Genomic DNA, 12,997 nt, shown 5'->3' on the forward strand with positions numbered 1-12,997 from the left:
TTCACGGACAGCCTCCACCGTACAAGTGAATTATCACTGGTGGCATCCCAACGTCGTCGTCAAGAATAAAATAATAGTCACTGTATACATACATAGGATTTCGTGCTTGGCCGAATAGTCACACGTTACATACATGGATGGATAGTGAATGGAAATACGGCACAGGTATATATCTGTCAAGATGAAATCCTCTCTCAATTCTACATTTCACCCTTTGCGAAAGAATCTTCAAATCACATATCCTATTCCGATCATGCTCTACTTAACTTAACTCATGACCTAGCGATACCGCATATTGTCCTTCTTTACTCAAGCTCATACCGTACCTTCCCTATTCCTCTGATTATTTCCCGTCAAATGCGCCGTAACACCTTCATTCCTCGCTCTCTCCCAAGCCTCGTCCTCCTCGGCATTACCTATTCTGTACCCTCCTCTTTCATCTTCATCAGATCGTCTGGTAGGTTGAGGTGCATGTCCAGTAAGATGAGCAGTAACACCCTGGGATTGAGCTCTGTTCCATGCATCTTCTTCTTCCCTGTTCACCGATGGGCCCTCTCCGGCAGGTGGTTGGGCCCAGGGAGCTTCAGGATGATAATCTCCTTTCTCGTATCCGCCCGGAGGAGGTGGAGGGGCACCATTCATTGGGGGACCAGGATAAGGAGGTACCATCCATGCTTGTGTTCCACCTGGTGCTCCAGGTGCACCGGGTGGCGGAGGGTAATAATATCCTGATTGCATCTGGAAAGACTGTTGTTGGACAACTCGACGGGAGCGGATCGATGAAGGGTCGAGAAGTTGACGATAGTATGATAAGAGGATTGAAGCGAATAGGAGCTAGTGAAGAAGGCAGTAAAGGTAAGCTTTGTTACAACCAGACGAGGTCTGTCTTATTGTTATTTCGGCTGGGGAAAAAGCTCACCGATATGACAAGTGTCAGGAACAACCATGCGAACACAGACCATGTACCTCTATCCCAGGCATTGTCGCAGACTGATTGATCGCGAAGTCAGCCTAAAACTCTTAATTGCTTTTTACCGTTATTTAGACTTACTGGTCTCGGCTTGATCAGTGTTGATAGTCGTAGTATCTCCAAGACTCTATTGGATTCATCAAATTAGCTCGATAGTGACGACTGGAGGAGGTACTCACATCGAATGCAGATTGTCCGGTTTCATTCTTTACACATTGAGCAATCAAGTCATTCTATCATGATGAAGCAAACATACCGTGAGCTCGGTATGTTCTCACTTTTGTATCTACTCTGATTTGAACTGATCTGATAGGGATCAACTCACCTTCATGGAGAAATGGATCACTACAGATAAGATTTGATTGGCAACATTTACCAATATACCTGCTGGTGCTAAAATCGCGAACAATCTGGCTAAATTTACTTTTTGCTATAGTCACCAAGTACGACGATGATCAGTAGGTAAACGTACAAAGCAAAACAATGAGTATGAAAGCAGACCTGAGATGTGTTGTCGATGTATTGAGTGAGGGAGAAGAGTCGCGGAAACTCACAACGATCGCGATGAATATACAGAAAGCTTCTATACCGGCTATAACAAAGTATAATATCGCTTGAACAATATCAAACACTTTCATTTTGGCGGTTTCTAGATTTACGTTGAGCGGATTGTGCAAGACAAGCAACGTCAGTCACAATCCGATATGGAATGCATGCGATGAGATGGAGAATACGAATTAAATCACAAGACTTGGTTCACTCACCATTATCATTTCCCATATCTCTTATACTATCCACACCCAATGCCAAACCGTATATGAAGCCTAATCCAGCGGTGAAGAATATGACTGGACGTAGGGAATATGGATAAACTTTTTGTACTACGGCTGTATACCTCGGTGGTGGACCTGTTGATCCATCGGGTCCATCGGTACCAGAAGTATTGGGTCGTTGGAATTGGAGGGTAAATCGAGTAGGTGGATTGGGATTGGGTTGAAATGACATTATTGGTTTTATTCAGGAAGTAAATTGGATTATGAATGACGTTTCATTTGAGCAGGTCGTAGTAGTGGTATATATCGGGGAATGTTGGGGTGTATGACCATAGGTATAGTACATGATGAATTTACGGTGGCAAAGTGATTTGGCGTCGTCGTCAAGCGAAAAGATCAAAGGATAGGTTGTCATGTTGTCGTATGGGAATGAAAGGAGGGTTACCAGCGTTATATATATATATATATAATATAATATTTATAGATAGAACGATGAGGTCATGTGGAGAATCAGAGTCAACAACAATCATTAGTATTCCGTCACTGTGACAACGTCTTTGTTCAGAATACCAGGAAGTGTTATTTTTGGGACGAAGGATTTAGGTATCGTATAGGAACTAGGCAGACTTTTACTTACCCGAAGGTGGTGGTAATCTGGTCTCCATCTTGACTGATTTATCTGACTATCTGACTGAGTTGTTTGATACCTTCTATATGTTGATTATGGGAGGATGTCGATAAATTGTTGATCTTTTGCTTGTTTACCCCGACGAATTATGGTGTTTCTCTACAGGCTATTTCCGATCCTCGACAACCTCACGTGTGGGTGTAACAAAGCTTGACTGATAACGGTTGTCGCTGACGGTTCCGATCAATGGTGAGTTACAATGATGTGTTGGTACTATGTGCATAGAGGGGTGAGGGAAGAAGTATGTGAGAAATTGGTAGTTGGACGATGTGATATACTGTGTGATGTCACTCGTTCGTGGCGGTGCAGGTTCCAGCGTAACACATCGCACCAAGTACACAGTAGGATGCTATTTGAGCTCGACGAGCATCTCTTTAAGCTTGTACAGAGTATACATGAGAGATCATTCCAGTCTCAGCCCATGAGCAGATCGTGGTGAGAGGATGTATATTGATTCTTGGTGAATGCATGACAATCATTGAGGTTAGAGAGACTGGATGTGCTTGTACTGACGCCTATCCCGATTCTCCTACCTTATTTAGGACCCCAAAGGTCTATGGACAGAGGTTCAGCTTAGCTTGTAAATCAGCCGACCACCTGATAGCAATATCATGACATCTTTCTTCACCGTGACCAATGTGAGCTGCAACAGACAGCTGCGTCTGAGAGAGATGGATCTGTTTTGGCTGAAAGCTGATGGTTGATGTATGATGGCTAAATTCCGACGGAAAGAGAGAAAGAGAGATCGGCCAAATCCCTCGAACCCTCAATAATGTTGTTCGATTAACTTACCCGAATCCGTTATCTGCAACTTTCTCACATCTTACCCAACGAGATTCAATATTCGTACAGTCGGAGCGGGGTAAGATTCATATACGATTGTAGTCCAATATGTCCCGAACAATATCTCGAGCCAAGTACCTGCGTCAGTTATACCCTTATAAACCACCCTCGACATCTATCGATCATCTGGTCATTGGTGGAGGAGCGGTAGGGTTGACTGTAGCTGCAAGTCTGGTCAATACTTCGGGGAGGGATAAGATCACGTTTCTGGTAGAGAGGAGAGGTCAAGTGAGTATCGTATCCGGTCTCAATGTGTACATTGATCCGGGGCAGCTTTGCTGACAGCGTGAAAAAGCTAGGACAGGAAACTACGTTAGTATAACCCACAGCTGGGACATGTTTCTTTGTTAGAGAGGATTGAGCTGATCACAAGACGGTCATAGGGCGAGAAACTCCGAGGTGATACATTCCGGTATATAGTGAGCTACTAATATTGCTTGAGACGTGAGGTTAGAAGCTCATTATATGTGAGGCTGGCAGTTATCCATTGGGTAGTTTAAAATCAAGATTGTGTATAAGAGGACGAGACCTGTTGTATGATAGATGCGAATCTCTAGGAATAGGATATAAGAATACAGGAAAGGTAGGTTCACGTCTCTTTAATTGTACAACTTTCGCTCTGATATAGTGCTGATGATCTGAAATGATCAGATCGTAGTAGCCACCTCTCCCTCTCAGATACCATACCTCGAAAAGCTACAGAAACACTCTCAGCACCCTTCCTTCCTCACGAGACCTGACGATACCTCATCTTCCAGTATACGTACGAGATTCCTCTCGGGGGATGAAGCAAGAGACTTGGAACCTGATTTATCTGCCTCGGTCTGTGGTGGATTACTTATACCTTCAACTGGAATAGTCGATTCTCAGGGATTGGTGGATTCTTTGGAAAGGGAGATTGAAGATCCGGATTATAACTCTCTTTCCTCCTCTTCTTCATCTTCTTCATCATCGCTCAATGGGGAGGCCCGAGGAGAAGGTGTGGTCGTTCTAGGCACGAGAGTGGTGCGAATAGATAAGGAAGAAAAGGGAAATGGTTGGGTAGTTCAGCTCGAAACGAATTGGGAAGGTTTAGGGGAAGGTGAAAAAGGTGATGTGGAAAGTGTCAGAACGGACGTTTTGGTCAATGCTGCTGGTCTGGGAGCTGTCAGCTTGACGGATGGGGTGGTAGGTGATGGGAAGATGAAGATGTACGCTGTCAAAGGTGAGCAACTATATGTTTCTCGACAATGTCTTGAGAGGGCCACGAGGTCGCCTATCCTCTTGTCGGAAAATACTGACTGGAATAATCATAGGCAACTACATGTCGTACAAGGGACCGGGAGTAGGTAAAGTATCCAGACTGATATACCCTTGTCCAAGTGCGAACATCGATCATCTCGGAACACATCTGGTAAGTATCCGATAGAACGTATATGATCTAAGCTAATCCACACTGAATTTCGGATCAACAGACATTAGACCTTGAAGGGCATATCAAATTCGGTCCAGATGTTCAAGTGATAGGAACATGGGAAGATTATATCTCCAATCCGGAATTCTGGGAAAAGCACTTATCCCCCTCGGATTCTCCCGAATTGAAATCACAGTTCGCCGAGAGCGTATTGGATTATCTACCGAATATCAATCCTGATAATTTGTCGCCCGACTATTCGGGTATCAGACCTAATATCTCACCTCCCAATGCTGGCTTTTCAGATTTCTTGATCAGGCATGATGAGTCGAGGAAAGGGTTTGTGGAATTGTTGGGATTCAATAGTCCTGGATTGACCAGTAGTTTGGCTGTGGGTGAACATGTCAGCGAGATGATCAACAGGGATTTACATGGCAGACATAGTAAGATTGGAGAGGGTAGGGAGAGGAGGTTGAATGAGCTGGCAAAAGGATGGGAAGCATAGTTTATATATCATAGCATAGCTTATACGAGGTCTGTGTATGCATATGCGTGTTCGGATAAGAGCAAAAGCACAGACCGGGGCGTGCCTCTCAGTGCCTCTGTCTCCCACGTGGTACGCATCATCATCCCACTTTAATTTGTCCAGGGCGAATAGACGCGAATTAGCGAGTGCGAAGTGAGGATTGATTTGTGAGACATCCATCTCATTCAATCAGATCATTCATTCAGTCATTCCATCCTTGTTCTCATCCTTACTTCCTCTTTTTTTACCCTCATAGCCTCGACTGACTCAACCACTGTAATTCTTGAGAGGCATTCGGGCAGCTTCACAGGAACAGATCAATCCCGACTGTACGATCATACCTTGGACATAAAGCGATAAAACCACAGACCCCTTATCCCAGACTGGAGTCGCATCACCAGTGGACTTGCTTGTAGAGTTGGTAGGAAGGAAACGATCACGGTTCCACCGAGAAGAGGCTCGCTGGAGCGGGTGAAACTCTTGCAGGTGAGTATAGTCTGACTGTGTTCTCATTCCATTTAGAGCGTACGCTGCATCCTTACTTCACACATCTTTCCTGCTTCATCATCTCCGGTGATCTTCCACAAATCTAAAGCCATGCTTTCATGGTCGGGTTCTCTGCATTGTCTTGCCACTTCCTTTCCTTCTTGCTCATCAAACGAAGTGCAGGAACGAGATGATTGGATGAAAGCTTGCTTTGTGTATGTGTGCACAAAGAGGTCCTTTACCTCTTCCTTTGATCATCACCTGTCTTTTTGGGGGAGAACAAAGTATCCAACTCCCTTTCATGATCCAGTCGAACTGATGACTCCTCTTTGTTCTCTCTTACAGATCATCATATACCCATCTAGGAAACTCTTCCTATTATCATTATTCTTGTAAAGATCGCGAAATTGAATAATACTTGAACATCCGAGAAGAACACTACAAAGATGGACTATAATGAACCTCACACAGCTTCGACCCATGGGCCATCAACCGCCGGTCTAACATGGCAGAATGGTATGCCAACGCTGAGAATGGAAGATGCCGTGGTCGAGACTGTGTAGGTCATCGATTATCTCCCTTGTACGATGGTATCGAGCTGACGTTAAAGCAGAGTCACCCATACTACTCGCACGACCACTTCCTTCGCACCCATCATCCTACCTCGTATACCACCTCCTGAAACAATCGGCCTTCCCACTCATCTCAAAAAGGAGCAATATCCTCTAGCGAATCAACCTGCTCCCCCTGACATGCAGTTCTTTACGCTCAATCTCGGTGGTCGTAGGGTGATCGTGCAAGATGAATCAGTGATCTCGCCAAGTGCTGACGGGACCCTGAGGTCTTCCGGACCAGGGTGGACGAAAACATTTCCGACATCTTCGTATCATTCACCCGGAGTTACTAGCCAATTCCACGGACCGGAAGAGAGAGTGGGTTTTCTTCAAGCTTTGAACAGGAGCAAAGGGAAAGAAGTGAGGAAAAGACCTCATAATTTTAGTAGACCAGGTAGTAGGCAGGAAGAAGGAATGAAAATCGACACGAATGCCCCACCTATCTCTGCTGCCGAACAATTAGCGATCAGACAACGGAGTCCACCTAGAAAGAAAATTAGAGCTTTAGAGGAGATTTCCATCCACCCTCAAAAGGGTAATGCATCTTTACTCTCTCCACTACCTTCACCGGAGCATGAAGCTGGACCGTCGACACCTACCAGTGCCACCTCTCCTACGCAGCCTAATCTTGGTACTGGAGCAGAAGTATCAGCTCTGCTATCATTACCTGGGCTGGTATCGCAATTCGATCAACTCCCTGATCGACTTCAACAACATTTCTTGATGCATCTTCTCCGACGATCGCGCATGCCAACCATCCAGCGAATCTCGACGTTCGCCTCTACTGCGTTGAAACGAGATTTCATCGCTTTGTTGCCTCACGAGGTGGCTGTTCAGATCTTACGTCGAGTCGACAGACCTGCCCTAGCTGTCGCTTCGAGGGTATGTAAGAAGTGGAAGAGGATGATCGATACCGAACGGGTGGTATGGCAGCAGCGATTGATCGATGACGACCTATTGCAGGGGCACGGAGTGGAAGAGGCGGAAGAAAGGAAAATCTTGGATAGGTATGAAATTCTAGATTGGAAAGCGGAAAGGGAAACACAGAATTTCGGTCGTGAAGATACGCCAAGCGATGATGAGAGAATGCTATCAGCTACGAATCCTTCCAGACTGGTATACGAACAAGAACGTCCTACACCCTTGAAACACGTTTATAGGAGGAGATATCAAAATCGAAAATATTGGTTACATAACAGACCTGAACATACTTCTTTCTCTGGACATGGTACAAACGTCGTAACGTGTTTGCAATTCGATGAAGATAAGATTATCTCTGCTTCTGATGAACATTCAATAAACATCCATGATACTGTGGGAGGCCATCTGAGGAAAAGTTTAGATGGACATCAAGGTGGTGTTTGGACATTGGAATATAAAGGTGATACATTGGTTAGTGGGAGTACCGATCGTACGGTCAGGATATGGGATTTAGAGAATTTAGAGCAAGTTCATGTCTTCAATGGACATACTTCTACTGTGAGATGTCTACAGATCGTCGAACCAATTTGGAATGAGAGGGAGAAACAATGGGAACCGCCTTATCCGATGATTGTTACTGGTTCAAGAGATGCGACTTTAAGGGTATGGAGATTGCCTGAAAAAGGTGATAGACCTTATAATGGAACGGTCAGTTGATCTGAGCGTACGAGTATTTTGAGACGATAGCTGATGGCAATTGTATATAGGCTGCTTCAGATGATGAAGGTGATGCTCCTTCTCCCGAAGATAATCCTTATCATTTACGATTACTCGAAGGTCATAGTCAAGCCGTTCGAGCACTTGCGGCTCATGGGAAAATTTGCGTTTCCGGATCATACGATATGACTGTCAGGGTATGGGATATCGTTAAAGGAACCTGTATTCACGTCCTAACAGGGCACGAAGCTAAGGGTAAGCTACGAACAGCTGGGCAGATGAGTAGAGCTGACACAGTATATCGTCGTATAGTCTACAGTATAGTGTACGATCAATATCGCAATCGATGTGCATCCGGTTCCATGGACAATACCGTGAAAGTATGGGATCTCGCTACTGGTGATTGTCTACATACCCTTACTGGACATACCTCGTTGGTCGGTTTGTTGGGTATCTCACCGAATTACCTCGTATCAGCAGCTGCCGATGCGTCTTTACGGATCTGGGACCCCGAGACACTACAAATGAAGAATGTCTTGGCTTCTCACGGAGGGGCGATAACGTGTTTCCAGCATGATGAGACCAAAGTGGTCTCTGGATCAGATGGAGCATTGAAGTTATGGGATATCAAGACAGGACTATATATTAGAGATCTGGTAGTGGGAATTAGCTCAGTATGGCAAGTTGCCTTCAATGGAAACTTGCTAGTCGCAGCCTCGAACCGAGGTGGACAAACTGTATTTGACGTTTTCAACTTTTCTCCGTCACCTGCTTATCCGCATTTCCCCGAAGGAATAGATGATGATCAATTGGAACTCCTGAGAACGCCAAAATGGAAGAAAGATATGAAAAGGTTAAAACTCAAGAACGAAAATAAAGATAAGAGATCGAGAAGGATTACAGGTCAATCTCATTCTCATTCTTCGAAAATGATCGATATGAATGAACTGCTTTCGTCCGACAGTGACGATGAGATAAGAGATGATGATGTAGATCTTTTAGATGAAACTCCGATATTGGCTAGTTACAAGAACAACAAATCGACTACTCCGTTGGATAGATGGGAAATTGGAGGAAGTACTAAGGCTAGATATGGCGGATCTCCTTCTGCCTTTGGATCGGGTGGTGGAAGTGGGAATAGAAGATCAACAAGAATAGCAGGACGATCCTCTCTAGGTTCAAGTGGAATTGAAGCTGGACCAAGTAGAAGACATCCTACAAACCAGGCGCAACCACCACCACCGGCATTTACACATACGTCTTTCACAGCTAGTCCCACGCATAACCACCATCATCAGCCACATCATGTTGGTAGGACATTACAGATGTCAAGACGAGCCAAAAGTAGAAGATCAACTGGAGGAGGAAGTTCACCTATTGATCCGATTCGGGATCCTGATGGATGGAGAATTGCCAGTGGTAGGATGACCACGAGTACGAATACAAACCCTCATGCTGGATCGAGCTTTGCGCCGATTTTCGATGCAGAGCCTTCAGCTTCCGGGTCGACGTCGATACAGAGGAGATTGGGTGATGAAAGCCCTGAAGAAGAGGAAGAGGAGGAGGAGGAGGAGTATGTCGATAGACGGGGTAGGGATAGTGGGGAGATGATTGTCGACGAAGATGATGATGAAGAGCAGTAGATGAAAAGATTTCAAGGTTTACAATACAGTCAGAAGAGGTGAAACGATAGGTATTGGCATTTCAAAAAATCAGTATATCCACATCGACATCAGAATAATTCCCACAATACATGTTTCATTTTATCAACATCTGAACCGTTCTCCGTTTTCCTTTTCCTTCTAAAAGCATTAGGTGTATTCATCAACATGCAACACGACAACGAATAACAATCAACAAACATATATCATTATTACAGACCCTCATAAACTCACTCCACCTGTACTATGTGTATTTTATGTGAATTTTGAGTATATATGTACTGTAACGAGTAACCTTTCAGGAATTATAATGATTCAGTGATACCTAATTTACAACATGTATGTAATGATGTTTCCTTCTAGCGTAATAAATCAGTATCGCATCTTCACCTCAAGGATGATCCTTGTACATCCCTTGGTTACCTACGAGAAAGGTCAATTACGCCATGTCCCAAGTAATAAGTCTATTCTTCCTGCACAAAAAGCAAGCAGTGTGTGATCATCATTTCCGCAGCAGGCACCTACAGCTGTATCTCCGTCTCGTCTTGCCATGTCCTTTTTTTTTCCTCGCGCTGAGACTCCGGCTTGAGGAGGTATCCAGTTGATCCATCTGACGAATTGATACGGGAAGGTTGATAACGTTAATATGACGCTATTTGTGAGTGGCTTTAGGTGAACGCCGAGGAAACTCTTATTCTTGAAGTTCAGTAAGTCATTTGTACACCTACCGTACAAGACGGTAAAATCGTCCAGAATCACAAGTCCGAGACGATGGCTGGGGAATATCCAGACTTGACCAGACTTGAGGCTTGGCTAAATAATTCATTATTTATGACTGCGGAAAAATCTGCTGTGTAAGTACGTGCTCTTCCACCATTCATCCGCAATATGGCATAAACCTATAGCTTACGACATCTGGTGCGTATTGAGGATGAGCAAAAAGTTACGATCGATCTTGAAAAAGCCAAGACATCAAAGGTTTCTCTTAGCTCACATCATACAGTGACCTATATTTCAGGGATGCTCTATCGATCTCGTGACTGACCAACGCGGGGGAAGGGGGAGATCGAAAAAAAAAAAAGAATATGATGTGATCATCCGTCTATGATAGTAGTACAGCTGAAGTTAGTTAAGCTTCATCACGTACAGTACTCATGCCATACATGTCCTCTCTCGGTCCGATCTGACAACCTCACCTTACTCCTTTCGGGGTTTGTCGATTTGGGTATGACATACGTATGGGGTTATGTAGATCGATCATCAACCCTCTTGACTCGTGCTGCAAATGGCGCAATAAGTAGTAATATATACATATATATATATAAGTGATGTATCACATATCCTTTCTTTACTCTTCTTCCGAGTTCATCATCTCCTTCTTTGATCACCGCATAACCCATTTGCTAATCGATTGAATAAGAAAAAGCACAGTAGCTCAAAATGAAGTTATCAACTCTCTCAGCTTTATTATCCATTCCTGCTTATGCGTTGGCTCAAAGTTCAAGTGCCAGTGCATCCGCTAGTGCTGCGTCCGCCTCTGCACCTGGAGCATCAGGTAACAGCTCAGACTACTTGGCTACTGTTTTGGGTGCTTTGAAGTGAGTGATTGTCACATCCCGACCATCTGATTATTTGTCATCCAGACTCGGTCGTCATCGTCTGAAAGATCTTTCCTCGTTCTCCTCGCCTTCGATCCATCTACCAGTGCTTCTGATAATGTTGTCGATCTGCTTGCTGACCTCGTCTTGGCTGCTGATTATAGCTCGGCAGGCCTCACCTTGCTCGGCAGCGCGGTACAAGGAATTGCTGGCACGTCCGAGGGTCAAGCGCTCCTCGGCTCCCTTGCTCAAGGTAACAAAACCGTCTTCGCTCCATCCAACGCAGCTTTGGGCAACGTCTCTCAAGATACCCTGAGTGACAACGCTCTTCTTACCCAGATTATATCTTATCACATTTTGAACAACACCTACACTGCTCAGGGAGTAGCTACAGCTCCCAATCGTACCATCGCTCGTACCCTCTTAAGAGGTGGTAATTACACTTTACCAGGAAACTTCACCGGTCCTCTAGTACTGGCTAAAGACTCTACCAATGGAAGTTCGTTTGAGATCGTTCAAGCTACTAGCAATATCTCTACCGGCGCCAATGCGACTGCGGCCAACTTGCAAGTATACGTTATCGATCAAGTCATCGAATTGCCCCAAAGTATTGATACGGTCGTTTCCTCACTTACACCTCAATTGAGTGGATTGGTATCTTCCATCCCAGGTTTGGCCGACCAACTTGCCTCCGCTAATGGAATTACCATCTTTGCACCTAATGATGCTGCCATTGGAGCCATTCAAAGTTCCCTGGGACAACTGAACTCTACCCAGGTCACTTCCGTACTTAGCAATCATATCATCAATGGAACCGCCGTTTACTCCACTGGACTCGCCTCGGGTAATTACACTTCAGCTGGAGGAGAGCCTTTCACGTTCATCTCGAATTCCACAGGGGCGTACGTACAATCTGCTAATTCCACTGCGAAGATCGTACAATCGGATATCATCCTTAATAATGGTGTCGTGCATGTAAGTTACCTTTTAATCGCCTAGAAATGAAAGTTCCGAGAGAACTGATGGTAAAATTCGCTGTGCATGATGTGATAGGTAATCGATAACGTCCTCGTCAATACCGCTTCAAACCCTCAAGCCGCCGAATCAGCCTATTCGTCAGCTGCAGCTGCTGCAGTAAGTTTCCTTCTACTCCATCATTTCTCTCCGTCCTCCGTTCGAAGCTGAACTTTTGTTTGACATGATTAGTCTACTTCTACCGAGGCCAACGTCCCTGTCACTGCTACGTCCCAAGCTACCGCTCCTTCAGGCTCTTCTTCCTCTGGAGCTAGTTCAGCAGGACTCAAGATTGAGCCTCTGGGATTGACCAACTCCATGATGGGTGGTATGGTCGCTGTGGTTGCTGCGATCGTCGGTGGAGTAGTCACTCTCTTTTAAAATAGTATAATGTGGTAGTAATCCCAACACGGCCTCATAGTTGAATAACATTAATAAGTGTTCCTTGTACCGGTCTCTCAATCAGTTATAATCGTCAATAAAAGTAGTCAGAGGGTTTAACATGAATCGTGTAGCTTAGAGATATAATTGCAAGATTGATTGGATGAAGTGTATCATATGACACTGCATTATGAGCCTTCATCTGTTTGAGCTCGAGGTTCATCAAGATGAGCTCTGTTGTGTGGAGTGTATCTCGCATCTGGGGCTATATGATTTGGAGGGCACTGCTTCGTGCCCATTCTGCAGATTTGATGTAGTTGTCGCCTCGTATTACGATGGTTGGGGTTCTCTGTGTAGACCATGTCAGTGTGTCCCTTGTCTTGTCGATGCTACGAGTATCAGCATGATCCAA

General features: G+C 44.8%; 4 protein-coding genes across 4 annotated transcripts; 3 read left to right on the forward strand and 1 right to left on the reverse strand.

The window, feature by feature from the left end:
* Positions 1 to 315: 315 nt before the first annotated feature.
* I203_100587 (uncharacterized protein) lies at positions 316 to 1,975 on the reverse strand (the record flags this gene model as incomplete). Its single annotated transcript, XM_019150413.1, has 7 exons — positions 316 to 834; positions 920 to 990; positions 1,052 to 1,097; positions 1,150 to 1,203; positions 1,296 to 1,400; positions 1,525 to 1,619; positions 1,735 to 1,975. The coding sequence occupies 7 exons, from the start codon at positions 1,973 to 1,975 to the stop codon at positions 316 to 318; spliced, it is 1,131 nt and encodes a 376-aa protein (XP_019000379.1).
* A 1,347-nt stretch (positions 1,976 to 3,322) lies between these two features.
* On the forward strand, positions 3,323 to 5,172 carry I203_100588 (uncharacterized protein; the record flags this gene model as incomplete). Its single annotated transcript, XM_019150414.1, has 7 exons — positions 3,323 to 3,502; positions 3,570 to 3,586; positions 3,658 to 3,693; positions 3,755 to 3,857; positions 3,926 to 4,478; positions 4,570 to 4,667; positions 4,729 to 5,172. 7 exons carry the CDS (start codon positions 3,323 to 3,325, stop codon positions 5,170 to 5,172), a joined length of 1,431 nt encoding a protein of 476 aa, XP_019000380.1.
* A 953-nt stretch (positions 5,173 to 6,125) lies between these two features.
* On the forward strand, positions 6,126 to 9,574 carry I203_100589 (uncharacterized protein; the record flags this gene model as incomplete). Its single annotated transcript, XM_019150415.1, has 4 exons — positions 6,126 to 6,238; positions 6,293 to 7,922; positions 7,982 to 8,186; positions 8,244 to 9,574. 4 exons carry the CDS (start codon positions 6,126 to 6,128, stop codon positions 9,572 to 9,574), a joined length of 3,279 nt encoding a protein of 1,092 aa, XP_019000381.1.
* A 1,458-nt stretch (positions 9,575 to 11,032) lies between these two features.
* On the forward strand, positions 11,033 to 12,585 carry I203_100590 (uncharacterized protein; the record flags this gene model as incomplete). Its single annotated transcript, XM_019150416.1, has 4 exons — positions 11,033 to 11,190; positions 11,355 to 12,165; positions 12,244 to 12,324; positions 12,397 to 12,585. The coding sequence occupies 4 exons, from the start codon at positions 11,033 to 11,035 to the stop codon at positions 12,583 to 12,585; spliced, it is 1,239 nt and encodes a 412-aa protein (XP_019000382.1).
* Between the last annotated feature and the right edge of the window lie 412 nt (positions 12,586 to 12,997).

Source organism: Kwoniella mangroviensis (genome assembly GCF_000507465.2).
Source record: "Kwoniella mangroviensis CBS 8507 chromosome 1 map unlocalized Ctg01, whole genome shotgun sequence".
Classification (NCBI taxonomy): Eukaryota; Fungi; Basidiomycota; class Tremellomycetes; order Tremellales; family Cryptococcaceae; genus Kwoniella; species Kwoniella mangrovensis.